This window comes from Strigops habroptila, chromosome Z (genome assembly GCF_004027225.2).
Source record: "Strigops habroptila isolate Jane chromosome Z, bStrHab1.2.pri, whole genome shotgun sequence".
In the NCBI taxonomy this organism is placed as follows: Eukaryota; Metazoa; Chordata; class Aves; order Psittaciformes; family Psittacidae; genus Strigops; species Strigops habroptila.
In genome coordinates this window covers 19,778,156-19,796,309 of record NC_044302.2, presented here as the reverse complement: position 1 = coordinate 19,796,309, position 18,154 = coordinate 19,778,156, and the positions used below count along the sequence as shown (strand labels likewise).

The 18,154-nt window shown below is 39.3% G+C and overlaps 1 protein-coding gene across 6 annotated transcripts; it reads right to left on the bottom strand.

The window, feature by feature from the left end:
- Positions 1-3,131: 3,131 nt before the first annotated feature.
- On the bottom strand, positions 3,132-18,153 carry DNAAF1 (dynein axonemal assembly factor 1). 6 transcript variants are annotated; one of them, XM_030512306.1, is made up of 13 exons: positions 17,592-18,153; positions 17,281-17,507; positions 16,197-16,332; positions 13,431-13,522; positions 12,344-12,565; positions 11,303-11,469; positions 10,925-11,046; positions 10,254-10,468; positions 8,866-9,108; positions 8,247-8,356; positions 6,103-6,171; positions 3,787-4,132; positions 3,132-3,473 (listed from the first exon to the last, which is right to left on the bottom strand). In XM_030512306.1, the coding sequence occupies exons 2-13, from the start codon at positions 17,483-17,485 to the stop codon at positions 3,376-3,378; spliced, it is 2,025 nt and encodes a 674-aa protein (XP_030368166.1). In that variant the 5' UTR covers positions 17,486-17,507; positions 17,592-18,153; the 3' UTR covers positions 3,132-3,375. The 6 variants fall into 6 exon arrangements, with proteins under 6 accessions (XP_030368166.1, XP_030368167.1, XP_030368168.1 ...); XM_030512307.1 differs by having other exon boundaries at positions 17,938-18,153; XM_030512308.1 differs by having other exon boundaries at positions 3,787-4,129; positions 17,281-18,153.
- Position 18,154: the final 1 nt, after the last annotated feature.

Sequence of the window (18,154 nt, the reverse complement as noted above, 5' to 3'; positions counted from 1 at the left end):
ATAAAATCTGATGAACCAGTTAAATCGATTGGATCCCCTTTTTAGAAGGGGTCTCAGCTGCTCAGCAGCGTAGGAGAGAGGCAGAAGGGTTAGTCCACCATGTCCCACTAACTTTCTTCCTGTCCTTTGCGCATCTGAGACCAGCCTCCAAAGGTTGAATTAATTTTCTTCTTCCATGTGGTTTCTGACAACTGAGTTTCTCAACAAAGCAGAGCTTTGTTTTTTATGCTGTAGTTCTAATGAGAACATATTATTTATCTCAGTAGCCTCTGAGTGCTTTTCCTTAGGAAAGCTACCCAAATGCAGTAAGACAGATCCAGGAAATTCAACTAACTCAGGCCTCCTGAGGGCTTAGACAGGGAGGTGTGAGCCTTGCCAGTATTGTTTGAAGAAATGCTCTGCTTGCTTCCATTGCCATGACGATTCTTGGTTCTAAACTATATTTCTGAGCATCTGGTCAAGCAGCACCCACCCGAAAATGCAGGCAGTTAATCAGGTGAATGGATTATATTACATTCTCCTTAGTAAGATGAGCATGTTTTCGGTGGACCTTCCTGTCACAGCCCTTCCCTCCATCCATTTATCAGTATGTGAACAGATGTGTTAGTTCAGAAACATTCACTTTTGAGCATGTTTTTCCCCAAGTAATTACTGTGTGCTAGGAGCTTTGCTACCACCGTGGTGGTGCAGGCTTTGCAGGAGTGAGGTTGTGAGAGCTTCTGAATTAATTCCAGCCACTGCTTTTTTTTTGTTCAGGACTGAGGGAGAATGCTGGCAGCCCCCATTGGCCTGGTATTTAGATGATGTGCTTGAGTGTAGGCTTCCCTTCTTGACAGATTTGTGCTTTGACAGTTCACCTAAATCAACCCATTTGCCACTGTATTTTGTCATTTCCAGAGATGGAAAGTGGTTGAGTTGCACTCTGTTTACTTCTTTTCTCATAGGTGATTGAAAACTGTCTGGTGTCTCCTATCACCTGACAGTGTATGTTGTCCCCATTCAAGGTTTACATCCTTCTCTGAACCTTCACATGCTAGATTGCCTTAATGTTAACACTGAATGTATTGAGCTGGTAAGGTATTTAAGTATGTGCTTAACTTCAAGCTCCTGAGTAGTTTTCCCGTATGTTTATGAAGCCTGTTGCATGCTTGAGGTTAGACATGTGCTTCCAGGTCTTACTGGATTGTCTAGTTAGGGTTGAGAATGAACCATCTTAGGAGAGCTACTCATGGGAAGGCAGAGATGCAGCTCAGGAAGCATGAGGCTTCAGCATTTTGACAGTGCCAAGGGGCACACTGTACCCGCTGCAAGTGGCCCCTCAGGGTAGCTCTTGAGGTGTTCTTTAGGCTTTGTGCTCTACTATAAACATGAGGTTGGAGCTGGAGAGGAACCTTCAGGAACAGTATTCGAGAGCCAGTCCTGTGAAGAAGCAAGCTTGTGTTCCTTGGCTTTTTCATTGTTAATTTTACTTGAAGGTGATGTGTTGAGACTGCATTTTGCACTATGCTGTATATTTGTAAAAAGTTTTACAGAAAACACTAATTAAACATGTTTCCTTTTTCTCATTTAGTCCTGCTCTGGCATTTCTCTCACTATTTTCCCTTACCCCTTACTCCTTTCCTCCTTCCCAAGTCTTCACCGATAAATGAAAATCACTTCTAGGAGTTCAGGACAGTCACCTGTGAGATCTGGTGGGTAAAATGTGGCACAGTAAACACAGGTCAGAGAGCAGCTGAATTCTACCAATTAAAATGCCTGTCAAAGTGGGTATATCTGGTAAAATCAGGATAAAAGAATCAATAGTTCTTTTGCAACTTTTACCCTTTTTTTCTTGCTTTCAGTGGTAACAGAGTTCAAACTTCACTCTTGCAATTACCCTTTATTTAAACACTTTCCTTTACTAAGTGGGACATGATCATATGGTCCTTCCTGCTTATTTGTTCTTAGGGCAGTAAAGGGGTACCAGGACAGGCATTAATATGCAGCACAAAAACCTCACAACTCAAAGCCGTAAGTTTTCTCTCAGAAAAGGGGAGATGTCTGTTAGACGAAGCTCACCGATGTTGTTGGCAGCATTTGCACATTTCCAAGGAGAAGATTCCTGTGAGGATGCTTCCAGACAAGCCTGTCCTCCAAGGCCCTTGCTCATCCTCCCGCCCTGTCCTGGAGACCGTGGATTTTATCAGCATGTTTGCACTCACAGAAGGTGGAAAATGGCTGAAGTTTAAAGCCATTGTGTTGTCTTCCCTGAGGGCTTTTTACGATTGTGTTAGTTAGAATCAGTTCTCTTGCCGTCAGATGGCACCCAAGCCCAGCTAGTGAGAAATCTCTCTTCTCAACAAACCCATAGTAGTATTTTTCTTTAAATGTGCACATCTACAAGACCTGTTTAATTCTGTTTATTACACATCATTAGACATTTATAGAAATATGAGAAAATACATCCACCTAAACTTGGGTGTGGCTTAATGAAGTGAGGTCATTTAAAGCCTAACCTATTCCTCATGTTGCTGTTAAATCACAAAAACATTACCACTTGAAGATGAGGCCAACAGTGTACAATTGACCTTTTCAACCTCCTGTGTGATGAAAAGGAGCCGTTAATGCCTCAGCAGAATTGTCCACTTCCCCAACTCTTTCGTTTTTTGTGGTGCTGCAGAGGAAGCACTGCTCTCAAGCAGTATCTGCTTCCTCAAATTTAATTCTCTAGCTCAGAAGAGAGAACCTGGCTGAGGCATCACTGCTATTATCTTCCATTTCACTTTGGCACAAGACTATGACTGTCGTATAAGAGAGAAGCAAATGGAAGAATTCCTTTGATCGGCTTTTTATTCCAAAGCTGCGTTTCTGCCATGACTACCAGCCTGGTTATTTTTCTGTTATATTTGAAATTCAGATCCTGACACACATCTCACAATGAAAATGGCAGATATAAGCATATGCTCTGTCACAGATCACCCTTTTAGGTAAAACCAGATGTTCATGCATGGACACTAGTTCTGCATCTGGTTTTGCATAAACAATGATGTCTATGAATGTTAGATCCATAAAAGACCAGGTTAAGAAGCAATCTCTATTTGTCATCAAGGTTCATCTGGTATGAAATAGGAGATTATACAAGTTAAAATATATGTGGTTACAAGTAAAATCTTTATTTAGTTCAAATGAGAGAAACATGTTACATTATGCACTGAAAGTACATATGAAATGAAACCTTAAGACATAAACATTCAACCAAGTAATTCCTAGAAGGATATGCAAGGGAAAAAATGACATCAGAGAAATGAATTTAACTGTAACACAGTAGTGTACTCACTTCCAAAGGAGCGAATGCTGCCAGCTGGCTTGAATACTTGGAGGTTTTTTGCAAAGTGATTAATCTAAACCAGTCTGACCGTCCTTGTTGTCCCATGCCTCGTGAGGACATCCTTCACTCTCAGCTGGGTACTGTGCTTCTCCATCACTGCCGTTCCCTGTTGAAAGCACGAAGGCAAAAGGCAAATGAAACCCATCAGTGGTCTGTAATATGGGAAAAAGAAATGTAGAGCCCAAGTTTTAAAACGAATTTAAATAAAACTCAGCAAGAAATCCTGTCTAGAAAAAGAAAAAATAACATTTTAGTTCCTAATTTATTGGGATTCCCACATAAATAACAGGAAGAGGTGATTGTTAACTAACCATGGATTGAAAATTTTCTCAACAAGAAAGCTGAACAAATTTTGACTTTTAATACGTATGTGCCAGCCACCTTTTTCTCTATGATTAATTATGTCCCTGTAAGCTTACCATCCTCTTCTGCTGGGCTTGGGTCATCTGGTTGCTTGTAGACTGGTGACAAGAGTAGGTTATCCTCGGGCTCAGTGTTAATCTCTTGTATCAAGGGTGTCGAAGGGGTTGTTTGTTGATCTTTGATCTCCTGGTATCTTTTGGAATTAGCAGGCTGTGTAAAGAAGCTTTCAACAAGGGGTCTTAACTGCTCCTTTCCATGCTCTTTATGTATCTTACACGCACTTGAAAAGATTGCTGTTGGAACTTCTGAATTCTCAAACATGCTTTTATTGTCTTCCTCTAATGCTGAATCGCTGTCATTTGTCATTTCAGAAATGATTTCTATCTTTGGGTGATATTCCTGCTGTAAAGGTAGAAAATCTAATTAAAAATATATTATTCTAGATGTAAAAGCTAAAAGGTGGGAAAATATCTCTTAGATCCACATAACAGCTGTCAGCTTTGATGTGCCATTCTCCCAGAATGTATGGAAAATGTGCTTCACCCATAGCTCTGCTCTCTGTGGATGAATCTTGGGTTAACTATTCCTCGGGCACTAGTGATGAACTACTAACCATTCACAAAAAGAATACCTATTTCAGCAATTCAGCAATGTGGGGGCTCAGTTCTGTTACTTTACCTCCAGACAGAGGGACCTGACTAATATCTTCATCCGACTTCACTTAAGAACCAAACACCCTTCAGGGTGTGCCAGTGCTAGCATATCCTCCATGTTCCCTTATCTTCTCTTAATTGGAGGCTTTGTTGCCAAGATATTTTGTAATGCTGTTATTAGTCTGTGACCAAAAGAGTAAATAAATTCCATGCCTTATGGAATCACAGAATGGTTTGGGATGGAGGGGATCTTAAAGCTCATATAGTTCCAACCCCTTGCTATGGGACACCTTCCACTAGAGTAGGTTGCTCCAAGCCACAACCAAGGTGGCCTTGAACACTGCCAGGGATGGGGCAGCCACAGCTTCTCTGGGCAACCTGTGCCAGTGTCTTACCACAGTGAAGAACTTCTTACTAATGTCTAATCTAAATTTATCCTCTTTTAGTTTAAAACCCTTCCCCCTTGTCCTGTCACTGCATGCCCTTGTCAAAAGCCCCTCTCCAGGTTTCTTGTAGCCCCTTTAGGCACTGGAGCTGCTCTAGGGTCTCCCTGGAGCCTTCTCTTCTCCAGGCTGGACAAGCCCAGCTCTCTCAACCTGGCTCCAGAACAGAGGTGCTCCAGCCCTCTGAGCATGTTCATGGCGTCCTCTGAACTTGCTGAAGCAGGTTAATGTCCCTCCCCATCTCCCACATCATACTTATGGTTATCAAGAGCTGCTGCTTCCTCTGTGCATAAATTTGAGCTCCCACCAAGCGCAGTGCTCTTGTTCTGAAGTCACCTGCATTTCCATCCTTGTCACATTTGCTTAATCAACTTAAGCAGCCTGTGACACCATGCAATAGTTTCAGCCATTGCCTCCCTCAAAGGCTGAGCAAAGCGCTCTTGGCAATATGGGATCGTCATCTTGCTGACAGCTATCATGAGCTGCAGCAACATTTTAGACTACAGTCTAAACTCAGTTTTAGCACAGTATGGCTCCAGGACAAACACATCAGGTAAATCCACTTTATATAAAAATGATTGATTTGCCTTACACTGACTGAAGGAAAAGTTCTCATTAGCTTGGAGGGACTTGTAAGAACATGCACTGTATTGGCCTCTCTCTCCAACAAGGCAAGCATGAGTCAACATCAGCACAAGAATCATGCCGTGCAGTTCATCTTTGTTGCTCTTTTTTCCTTTTTCTCTTCTGTTTCTGCTTATAGGCTTTTGCCTAGGAGATTATTTTGAGCCCAGCACAATGCTAAATGTGGGCCTTGTATCTGTCTAGCCTGCAGTGGAGCTGAGGAGTTTCAATTTCTCTGTGTTTTCGGTTGAAAAGTGTGATTTTATTCAGTTGGAGGCATTTTGTTCTATCCATTCAGTCCTTTGTAGCATATTAGTATTGTAATGTATATTTTAAGAGTCATCTTTGTAAAAACACTACATACTGCTAAGAAATTAATCTTAGAATTAAGCTAAGAAATTAAACAGCTGCATTACTTGATCTTAGGTTTTCACTCTCCTGTTTTTGTAATACAATAATATAAAACCTCAAATTAAAAAACTATTTACAAGTGGATAGAAAAGATCTGCTGAAACATCCCTTTTAGTTTATAAATGCATGACTGATTGCATCTCCCAAAGCCATTTCACAACTTAGATTTATCCTCATTTTGCAAGACAATTTGTAAATGTGTTTAGGGAAGCTCCAGCACTGGAATGAATACAAATCTTACCTTTTGAACAAAGCTTTCCTCTTCTAGGGGAAATTCATTTACATCAGCATCTTCTAAATCAGGCAATTCCTGAAAACAATCATGAGATTATTGATCAGTGGAAAAAGCACTGTAACCAATAAAATCTCTCTCTCATGTGGAATCTTCTTTAAAGCCATGCTTTTCTGGGTAAGAAGCCACAGTCAGCAATACCACACTGTCATCTTCTCCAGTGTGACAGTTTCCTCTGTTAAACACTTGTGGGAAAAGGAAAACTCATCTGCCTCCAGAAATAGCAGATGGGAAGGCAATAACCTTAATGTCAGCCTGAATGCTGTTTTCTACTGTGCTGTGTGATCATGAAGGAGAAAAGGATAAACATCAAGGGATTAACAGGATTTTAAAAGCAAGCGTGGTTTATGTCTCTTAGTGGTTTCATAGCTATTCAATAGACTTCACCTCAGCTGCAAATCATGTTTATGGAAAATGATCTGCAGTCTAAAGTCTGTTAACCTAAATACATCCAATAACACAATATTTTACTGTGAATGCCTCATAATTAGGGATATAGAACTGCAAACTTGCTGAGAACTGAGGCATGTGCAGCAACATGAGCTTGTTCCTGCTTGACCGAGGGATGTCACAACCACCACATTACAAATCCTCCTCCACTCTTCTCCCTTACATTACTACTGAGACCATCTACTGACTCCAGGAGATGAGTAAAGACAACGGAGCTGCACCAGAGCTTCTCACGAGTGGCATCTCCACAGCCATTCCCTGCCATGTCAGCGCTAAGCCTCTTTGGAAAATCCGCAATAGTGTAAGTATTGGAGATTGTTGCGAGAAGCTCTATTACTAAACAACAGTTGGAGAACAAAGTAGCATAGAACACAAAATGTGTATTTGCATGTGATTTGACTTTGTTTCTTTTTCTGTAAAATTACAATAGTCATACTTTTTATGTGTCAGAAGAAACCCCATGCATGTATGTTGAAGTGTTCCTTTTATACCATGTTAAAGTTTGTGCAAAGGAGCTTGCTATGGTGCCATATAGCACCAAGAAAAAAACAAACACTGAATCTATGAGATCTTTATATTTTGGGTACCTACAGTATTGCTATTTCTCTAAAGCCTTTATTTCAGCCCCTGCAAGATCGGCTTACAAAAATTGCTGCTAATTCTCTCCACTGTCCTTGTTAAACCTGTTATTAAAAACAGTCAAATGGGAGGATACAGCAGTAAGCCCTCTATTGAAGCAGCGGGTCGAGCCCTTTGATAACAGGATGATTTTTTTTTTCCTGGGGAAGATACAAGAGGCTCTTCTAAAACATTCCAGCAAGAATTTAGTTACGGTGGCAGTACAAAGGATCAAAGAGCATATTAAATGGTCTGGGAAATCATAAGCTCGGAAGTTTGTTATTGCTCTTAATGTCATAATCTGACACAATTTAGCAGGAGTGTCATAATTAGGACATATTGAATAATTCTCCTTTGAAGTGAGATTGTATTTTTCAGTGGCATCCATGTCCTCTTGTGGTTAAACATGGTTGAACATGTTTAAATGTTTACGTCATCAGATACAAATCTTAGATAATAAAAAATATTATAAATGTCAATTGCTTATTATATATCTGAATAATATACATTTTGCTTTTATTGGAAATAAAAGTTATATTTTGAGAAGTAATTTATAATATCTAATACTGCTAGCTAACATTTACAATGTAGCTATTTCTTCCTTATGCTTTTTCTGCAATAGTTCACATTTTCAACCTCATATTTTGTTTGAGTTTTGCCTAGGAGAAGGCATGTATCCACTAGATTCCTTTTGTTGTGAATTCTGTTTTTTAAATGAGAACCCTCACAAACTTCTCCAGAAAAATCAGAGATAGAAGGTCTGCTGCAGGTGATTTATGGCCAAAATAAACTTTGGAAGTGGTGGTAAATTTCTTACACATGCTACACGGGAGAGCATGAATACACCTACAACTTTCATTTATTGTTTTGTTTTGGGTTTTTATCTTTCTTTCTACTTTTCCTACCAGTAGACCTTTCTTAGAAACCTGGCCATATAGTTTTATTAGCCAGGATGTTACAGGAATTAATTTGGGAGCAGGCAATAACCAAATGTGAACTTCTCAAAATCTGAATCCAATACATACATCAAGACAAAGTTTCTCCAGTGTCTCCAATTTGGTTTGTTCAATTTCAGCATATTGATCCAGTTCAGGAAGCATAGCCTTTTCAGTAGCTGCCTTCTCTCTTGGTAGATCTAAAGAATAAACAATAGTCAGTTGCAGAGAACTGATTGAATAAAAGAGTGTATTGCAACAGCAAGCACTGCAAAACCAGACTGCTGGCGACCTGACTACCACTGCAGAATTCACAGCTGAATCCGGCACTGCCTTTCACCATACTCCTGGTCTCCCTTGTATTGTATAAATTAATATTGGCATTTTGCAATAATGTGTTCCACATATGTAAAAAAGGGTGCTTCCATGTGTGAATGCAAAAAACCACCTCTAGAGTGATGTCCAGCTTCTGTGACATGTTTATTCCTTCTTTCTATAGCAGAAGTTGCAGATTGAGCCCTGGGAAATTTCTGTTGTTGTAGTTAAAGAATATTTTATCCAGTATTACTTAATTTTCACTTAGTCACTGTGGAAATCTAGTGGGATGCTCCTATCTATGAATCACTTGGTTTGAATCACAGCAGAGGCGGTGCTACACTAAGAGTTTGTCTCATCGTCTCTGCATCCTCAGTTTGGTTTGATTCTTTACCATGTACATTACCATCTGTCTCCTTGTTGAAGTTTGGGCATTTGTAAGAGTTTGGTTCCTGTGCATCCTCTTGAATTCTAGCAGATGTGAAATCTGTGTTCTCTCTCCCATTTGGTAGAAGCGTTATCACTTCATCATGAGCACCAAAACTTTCATTTCTAAACTTGTAAGTCTTCTCTTGAGTTTCTTCCTTCTCTGATATAGTTGAAGTCTCCAGTGTATTAGGACTTCCATCTTTGTCATCTGAATTTTTAGGTGCCCCCAGAAAAGAAACAAATTCATTAAAACTGCTGAGTTAATCTACCTTTACTAATTCTAAATATCCAAACTTTACTAGATGGTCTTAACAGTTTGTCCTAAAATATGCATCAAAAGCTCCTACTTGGTTTGAGCAGTTATTCATGGATCAGCAGTCCTCCTAGAGAAAACGCTACAGTAAAGAATTGCCTCGTATCTACAGTTGACTTTGAAAAGACTTACAAGTGACTATGTACTTAAATATATGCTTGAGCAATGAGATGGATCAGTGACAAATGTTGAAGTTATCCTCTCCTTTATGCAACCTACCTGCTTGCAGAAAAAATTTCACTTGTTGGTCAACTGTGTTTGACTTCAGAGCCTGTGAAACCCAAAAACGTATCAGATGATAGATAAACACTCCTTTGTGCTGCAGTACTGCCTTCTTGTTTGGCTTCAGCCCTGTTTATCCTGAAACGTGTACTTCTCTATAAACGTTAGGTTTGAAACTGACCTATTACTAGTTATAAAATGTTTTTCTCCTTGAATAAAGTGACAGGAGAATTCGTAGCATAAAAAAGGGCACTAAGTGAAGCAAATGATTAAAGACCTTCCCCTTCCTGTGCATTTATTACTGCTGCTGTAGGCTCTAGGCTGAAGCTTTCACTGTTTGCAAAGGCAAGACGGGAGAGCTGTCTGGGTGCGGACTGATGCGGCAGTTGTCACCAGGTCTTACTGGAGCCCACAGGCCTGTTGAAGCCAGCACTGTTCTGCATCTTGGGGAAAGATCGCTCTTGGGGTGTAACTGCCCATGAATGCCTGCTGGAACCATTATGGCACTCACTAGCACATGGTTGCTTTGGTGAAGAGCACAAGAGCTTGAAACACTGGGACATGAAGTGATTTGTTGATTTTTTGTTTCATCAGCAGTGAAGAAGGTGATGATTGCTTAATAATTGTTGTGGTTAATCTAAGATGCATAAAGATTAATAAAGTATTTAATATTGGAAAAGAAGATTCACAAATCTATTCAAAAAATTACATCAGCCTGCTTCTGAACTTTTAGGAACTATTCGGTTCCTGTATTTGAATTATTTTAAACATTCAAATTGAAGCAGACACAAACGTCTTCCAAAATAGTAACCACAAACCTTCTAGGATGTCTGTTGCATCTCCATTTCCAGATGTAGCATTTGCCTCTCTTTCTTCCATATACTTTCTTCTTTTCTTTTCCTCTGCTTTTCGCCTGATTGCTGCTAAAGTATCGATGCTATCTTGGATTTTTTTTCTCTCTCTGGTTTCCCATTTTTCCCTTTCTGCTTTCTCAGCTTCCAGACCTCCAACAGCCCAGGCTTCTGCACAGGCTCTAATGAAAACACAAAAGCCTAACTATAATATAGCTATAAAAGCCCATCTTTATAATGAGCCGTATATCTTATCTTGTATGTGGAACTGCGACAGAAGAAACAGATATCCAAATGCTGGTGACTGCACCACCAGAGGTCTCCCAGGAGTGCTGATGTTGGCTCTGCTTTTCCAAATACCTGTTTCATTTCTGCAGAAATCAGGATTTGCCTTTGATCTACAGACTTGGTGTAAAACAATTCTACTCAAGAATTAATTATCTTGTGAAAAAATGTTTGTTTGTTTGTTTTCTAGGTATGTTAGATGTAGAACTCTGTAATACAATACCCTTGCACCCTTCATAAATTATACTGGTCACTATTCCTTTCGTTCCTTGACAATACTGGCAAAAACTGCAGGAGTGATCATTAGCATTTGAACTTTACTGCTATGTAAAGAAAATGGTTCTGTTTCTTACCTATCTTTTGGAAAAACTGGTCTGTCATCCAGATATGTTAGTTGTTTTAGTTGAACAGTAAGTGTTTTTCTATAATTAGCAATATTCTTTATCACCTGGTTTCCCAGCAAATTCAGCACATGCTAGAGAAACAAGTGAAATAATTTTTAAACTTGAGTCACAAAAAACCCCACTCTAGATATGCACTTCCCTTATCATTTCAAAAACAAGCAGTGAATAAAACATCTTGGGTATTACAGGTAACCTAAAAAACCCCAAATAATATTTAATAACATTTCTTTTAGACCAGTACCTATTGTGCACTGGCCTACCTAATGAAACCTTTTAATGGGATTCACCTATATACATGATACAAACTTTCAGCTAGATTTGGCTTACCAAATTAGGCATGGTCTCCAGAACAGTTATAATAGCTGGATCACTTAGATTGTTGTGGGAAAGATCAAGAACACAAATATTTGGGCATTCTTGCAAGTGCTGTATGTCTTCCACTGTTTGTAACTTGTTGTGAGCAATCTGCAGAGTCTGTAGGACCTTCAGACAAGCTGTCAGACGAGAACAGAACAGAGAAAAGAAAGATGAGAGCATTGCTTCAAAGAGGGTTTTCTGGAGCAAGTAGAAAACTGCATTTGTCAAAATCATAGAATCATAGAATGGTTTGGATTGGAAGGGACCTTAAATCTCATCCAGTTCCAACGCCCTGCCATGGGCAGGGATGCCTTTCACTAGACCAGGTTGCTTGCTCAAAGCCCCATCAAAATCATTGTTTATATTGAATTGGGAGGATTTTTTTCTAAATTCGTTATTCTGCTACATGCACTTTTTGGTTACGCCTCCAAAGCTGCTTTCTTCACTCAAGAAAAACAGTTATTTGCTTTTAGGGGGGTGGTTGATTTTAGTTTGCATTTCAAACTAGTCAGTTACACAACAGCAAGAGCTTGTGTTTCAAATTACTCCCAATGTACACAAATGATAACGTAGAGGAATTATTTTTTATTTTCTTTTGAAGATGGAATAAATCCTTTAACAGGATAAAAGACATAAAATATTTGGTAATCATGTCGGCAGCTGCCAAAGCACACTGTAACTATAAAGTAAATAATGAAAACTGGATTGCCAGCCTGTCTGCGACAGCTAAGTACTGAGATAGTATTAAGAAGTGAGAAAAAACTACTTAATTTTCCTAAGTATCCATGTGTAAGTAATTATTATATCTTTTCTGTTTTGTGATCTATTTAAATTGCAAAATACATAGGTTTGACTCTTCAGTAGAAGCGTTGTGGACTTTGGTATTGTGCAAAATTTTAACAGAAATACTCCCCCCGCCTTGAAACTAGTGCCACTAATAGCTTAGCTTAGCCAAAGCTTAGAAATATGGACTTGTTATAGGTTAAAACATGTTGTTCCAACAGTTCTTACAGAGATTCTCAATGGTCTTGATGTAGTTGTTACTGATATTGAGGGAATCCAGCTTTTGTAAAGGTTCAAGGTTTTCAATTTTCTTAATTAAATTGAGTTGCAGGTAGAGGCAACGCAACTCTGTCTGAGCCTCCAAGTTCTCGATTTTTGTTATGCCATTGCATTCCAGCCACAAACACTTCAACCCCGTATACTCCTCAAGATTCTCCAGGCGGTCAAATCCTACAGGAAAAGATGTTTCAAAATGAAATGGCATTGGCTGAAACCAAGTCTTTGGAAGAGTAAATTTCATTAAACGACTGCTGCTGAAACAGCCTGTGAGAACGCTTGTACTCAAGTTGCTGCCAGTATTTCCACTGAATTAATTCGTACAGTACCTGGCCCACAAAGGGCAAAATCATATATGTACCTATTCTGGTCTACGTCTCATGCAGCCCCTTAGGTGCTCAAAAAACACATCCTGAGAAAACAGCAAAAACAAGGCCAAATGTCGAAGGTAGATTTATTTTATAATGTCTTATTTATTTAAAACAATTCTCATGCTAACCTGAGCCAGCTAACCATATCATGCAAAAACCTGCTCCAAGATGACAAGAGGATGATCCATGCTCATCGTAGCAACTTCTTTTTCTTTCACTTGTATCTGAGAATGTGCAGCAAGTCTTTACTGTTGTTTTCTTCCTGACCTTTTTTATTTGGCAGTAATAAAGTCCCCAAAGCTGGAAAAAAGCTTCTTTGTACAAACACATTTAAGAAGAAATATACATATTTTCCTCTGAATGCAACCAGACCAGTATTTTAACATATTTCTCAGAGGGTACTGGGTTTTTTGGGAAAAAAAAAAAGAGTGCTCCTTGACTCCTATTGATCCTTTGAATGACTCCACAAAGTGAATTAGACTATTAGATCTATAATGAGTTCACTTTTCTACCTTCATCCTGACTTTGTTTCACAATTTCATTATTATATAAAATTAAACTATGTTTCTAATTTAAAAGAACTGTTAGATACCTTACTTGAACAGGCCATAAAATAGATTCTCTGCTAAAATGCTACTTAAGTGTAATCGGTCATGTCCACATCTTACCTTTATAATGCAAGTAAAGAGTGTCATTTAAGTATGGGGTCACGTATAATTTCTGCTGTTTACAGATGTCTTGCAGAACCTTTTTCGTCATTCTAAAATAATGGAAGCAGAAGCAAAACAAACCAAACAAAAAAAAAAGTATTTCAGTGCATATTCTGAAATCTCTGAGTTTTTAACAGATATCAACGCAATACATTAATAGTTCTTTTGTGCATGAGAAATAGCTTCAGCTTTCAAGACTATTCTCCAAATAAAAAAGCAGCAGTTTTCTTTAGAGTGTTTTCCATTTGAAACTGTTTGAAGTGAGTTACCAGGCTCTTCCGCTAAAAAACAGAGAGTATGTAGTGAATGGCTAAGGAATTAAAGAGTCCATCTTCTTGGACAAGGTCAGCATGATTCTGTGTTGTGTTCTGGTTCCTTCCTCTCCAATTCTTTCCTCTATTCCTTCCTGCTTCAGTGCAGGACCCTTGCTGGCATAGCCAATATGCAACATTTTTATGAGACTAGAAAAATCAATAGTTATCAACCTAACATTATAATGAAATGCTGACTCTGAAATAGCGCTCAAGGCAGTTTTAATATACAACTGTGATGGCTAGGAGTGCCACTAGTAAGAAAAATAATCATACCTGTTCAACTGTAATTGCTTAGTGTTCAGCTCCACTCTTTTTAGGATTCATGTAAGTGAGAAGCAAGAAAAGGCTGCTCAGGGATGTTGTGGGCTTCAGCTGAACAGTACAGGGGCAGAGGACTTGGCAAGAGAGATTGGGCAGAAAGCTACAGTGTGAAACAGCAGAGGCTGCAAGGGCAAAGCACTTGGGCTAGCAGCCAACAGCAGCTAGACAAGGCCAAAGCTGCACATATGGCAGTCAGCAGGACAGCAAAACCCCAAAGGGTGAGTAAGTACGTGGATGGCCTTAAAATTGTTAAAACAGAAACGGATCGCAGTGAAGAGTGGCAGAAGGGATGAGTTACACCATTATCTGGGTACCCTGTGCTAGACAGCACTGGATAAACAGTTTCATAGAGCTGGTGGTCCCGTAGCAGGGACTTTGCAAAGAGGACACTGTTTTTGGGAGGCAAGCTGTCCAGGGCTACATAAAATTTAGTAACATTACAGACAAGCAACTTGGGATCCATAGGGAAAACAACCAGCAAAAACATTCCAAAGTAGAAAATATCTGTATCTTCTTGCTTAGAAAGATTAGGTTCTGTAAAACATAATTCCTGAATAAAACTTCCAGTAGATATCCCTCACTTAAAGAAATATTGCAAAAGTACAATCTTAAATAATCCAAAATTATTTTCTACTCTTAAATTCTTTATTAACAAATTGCACTTTGCATTTGCGGTCGTAAGTATTTGTAGGCCTAAGGTCTGTCACAGTAAGATCTTCTTGGCATGAAGATATTTTCAAAATAACAAAAGAACCTTGAGTAAATGCAGTGGATTTAAACCTTTCGTAATGATTTTGCTTTTAGATATATTTACTTACTAAATTAAAAATCTCAATATTGCTTAAGAACAAACCTCTAACACAGTCAACTAGTCAATTGAGTTCCTGGGGCAATATAAAATATGAATGTCAGCCTGTAACAGCCCTGTGAGCCAAATGTGCGTGACATAAATCTCTGAAGGAATGAAAGATTTATAAAGTTCAAGCACAATCTTTGGATATATAATGTTTTCTTGTATTGTCAGCCTAGGTAGATTATTGCATGCTAGCTACGTGCAGTATATCCCACTGTTTTTCATTGTGCTATTTGAAGTAGCATTTAATCAAATTATTAGCATTCTCATGCAATTCATAGGATCACAAAAGGTGTTTCTTCAAAACTCTATCATCTCATGTGCAGTTACTGCTCTCTGCTGTCATTCTTCATAAGAACTTAATTTTGAAGTGTGCTAGGCTATCAGCCCAGGTTAATGAAGTTTTCTCTGTAAGTACAGTCCACTTTACCTTCTGGTAATTCACTGAGTCTTTCCCTTGGCTTTAAAAGACTGTAACTCTATCTAATAGAACAGCTGTCCTAAAGTTAGCATCAATATAAACTTGTGTAAGTTTCACAAGCATGTAAGCAGGTACAGGAACAGAGGGTAAATCTTCACTACTCCTTATATATCACTCCATAACTAGCCCACATGACCAGACTTTCAACAATGTAATTAAATAGTACCAAATGTGGGGTTTAATTTTAATAGTTGCTTGCAATGTGCTTCATCAGAGGTAACAGGAGAATAATCCCATTTCACAAGTATTAATAAACAGCCATTGCAGAGCATCCTAGTTTAGAGTGGACCAAAATTAGAGCCAAAGCATACAAAGGAGATGTGTCTTATTGTCAACCATTTGAGGTACTTCTGGATTTCCTCTACTAAAAATTATCTTGACAACTGTAGTATCTACATTGTGATGAATTAATACAATGCATTATCTGATTCAATGCTGAGAAATGGTCAAGTCTACTGAAAAATTACTCCCAAAAGAGTTTGTAAAGTTTTCTCCAGAACTATTGAACCAACTATATCATCTAGTTAGAATGTAGTCTTGGTACTGTGGCCATTAAAAAAAAAAAAAAAAAAAAAAAAAAAGAGAGCTGTACAGATGCTCTTTTATTAGAAATAGCACTAACTCCTGATTTATCAATTATTCTCATCTTCAAAATTTTTCTCCTGAATTAAGATTAACATGTAGAACAGCAAAACTCCCATTGACTCCAGTGATGCCAAGATTTAAATAAAAAACTTCCACAACAAATGTATTACCTCAGACAGCCCCTCTTTTCTTCTGTCCTTTGACAGCATAAGCTGGTGACAGCTTTGTGATCACCATCTGATTCTTGTTCATTCTGTTGATCTGCACTGGACATCCAGTTGATGGCTTTCTCTTGAATTTCAACATCTTTGTGAGCAAGAAAACAAGTTGCAGTTTAACAGCATGAGTGGGGACAAAATGTCATGTTGCTAATTACCTTAAAGAAATATTGAAGAATAACTGAATATGAATTGCAAGAAAAGAAGTGTTGTAACTAAGGTTTTTGCTGACATTTTTAATGAAAGGAAGCTCAACTTCTCAGAAAGCAAAGTAGTAAAATAAATAGTAGCAAAATAAACTGTTGAAATCTGCATTTTATATTTTATTAGATCTGGAAGTCACTAGTCTTATGATTATTATAACGTACAGTGACAATAAAGTACTGGCACCCGTGTTTTATGGTCTTAGACATCTACTATATACTACATTTAATTAGCAATAATTTGAGTTTAACAAGACTGCTAACTTTGCATGCAAAGACACCACAGTAATGGCATGTCTGAGTCATCTCAAGCACTGTTAGTCTAGCTCTTCTACAAATTTACCCTTTTGCACTCTGTGGAGGTTGTCTCCAGTGCTATACCCATTCGACCTGTCTTTAGATTGCCTTTGATTAATTGCATTTTCAATATTCTTCAGAGTCTTGCTCTGCACCTTCTAGTTGCACTTGTAGCCCATACACTTAAAAAGAGACAGTGCAAACAGGATGATTGTGCCAGCTCACTTAAATATGATTGTAATTAAAACATTTAGAAGTCAGACTGGTTGTGTAATTGCAACACAGGAAAAGGTATCCCTCCAGCAAGAGAAAAGTAAAGCAACAGAACAAAAAAAAAAAAAGAAAAGGGGGGGGGGGAGGCACAAGAAGATAGCAATTTAATAAGCCTCAGTTATGGCAAGATTTTCAGTGGCTTTACTAAGAGAAAGAATAAACTCATATTGCATCCAGGTGAGTAATGACAGACTTGATGTCTAGGCTTTATGTTCACTAATCTTCCCTAAACTAGTCCTAGCAAGCCAGCTGGACAGGCTCACCTGCATTGACAGAATTGCCTTCTTTTTCTGTGTGGGTAGCTTCATTGCTGGTGTCGTTCAGAGATTCCCCTGATAATTCTTGCAAAGTCATCTCCCCTCCATGGCCTTTGTCTGAGTCTCCAAATTGTGATTGCATTTTAAGGTAGGTATTTAGATCAGCCAAGTCAGTATTTGATTTACTATCCAGCTTTTCCAGACAAGACATCTAAAGGTTTTAGCAGGAGAACCTGTTACAGGTAAGAAGACCATTATGAGTAAATTATGAAGCCTGCATGGAACCGATAACCTGGGCGTAGTCACTGTGAAGATACCAAAATGCAGAAGAGTTTGTCTTAAATCTTGCCCGCTATGGATCTTGCTCAGAGCAGGGAGGACCACGGCTGAGAAGCCTCCCAAAGTAGAGTAAGTCAACTCTTCCGTTTCAAGGCTGTAAAGTTGAGGATGCAGTGATGGCGCTCAGCCTGCTCTTGCGAGGTGCCTGCCTCCTGCCCCACCACGACCCAGGCAGGCTCCTCAGGCGTTTTCATTTCCTCACAGGGACTGCAGGTGCGGGAGCATTTTCCCTCAGCACTTTTCGCTGCGGTAGCCCTCCCTAGACAAGAGTCCTGCCCTAAAGCGCACTGCTGTATTGCCCATTAAACCTCCAGCTCCCTTTACCTGACCCGAGACCCGGGCAAGCCTGGGCCGGGCGTTTGGACGCGGAGCTCCGCTCGCCCCGGTATCTCCCAGACAGGAGGAGATGTAAACAGTGACGTGAGGGACGGAGCGACCGCGGCCCAGACCCCGCTCCCGGCTATAGTGCCTGAGGCGCGGGCAGCCGCGCCCCCCACCTCAGTCGCCCTAACAGCCGCTGTCGCCATAGCGACGCCGCGCG

Coding starts and splice junctions, on each gene's coding strand:
- DNAAF1 (XM_030512306.1), bottom strand. CDS start 17,485: ATGTCTTGTCTGGAAAAGCTGGATAGTAAATCAAATACTGACTTGGCT. Junction 16,333..17,280: donor AGGCAATTCTGTCAATGCAG/GTGAGCCTGTCC, acceptor TTGCTCACAAAG/ATGTTGAAATTCAAGAGAAA. Junction 9,109..10,253: donor TGCAACAGACATCCTAGAAG/GTTTGTGGTTAC, acceptor CTAAAAATTCAG/ATGACAAAGATGGAAGTCCT.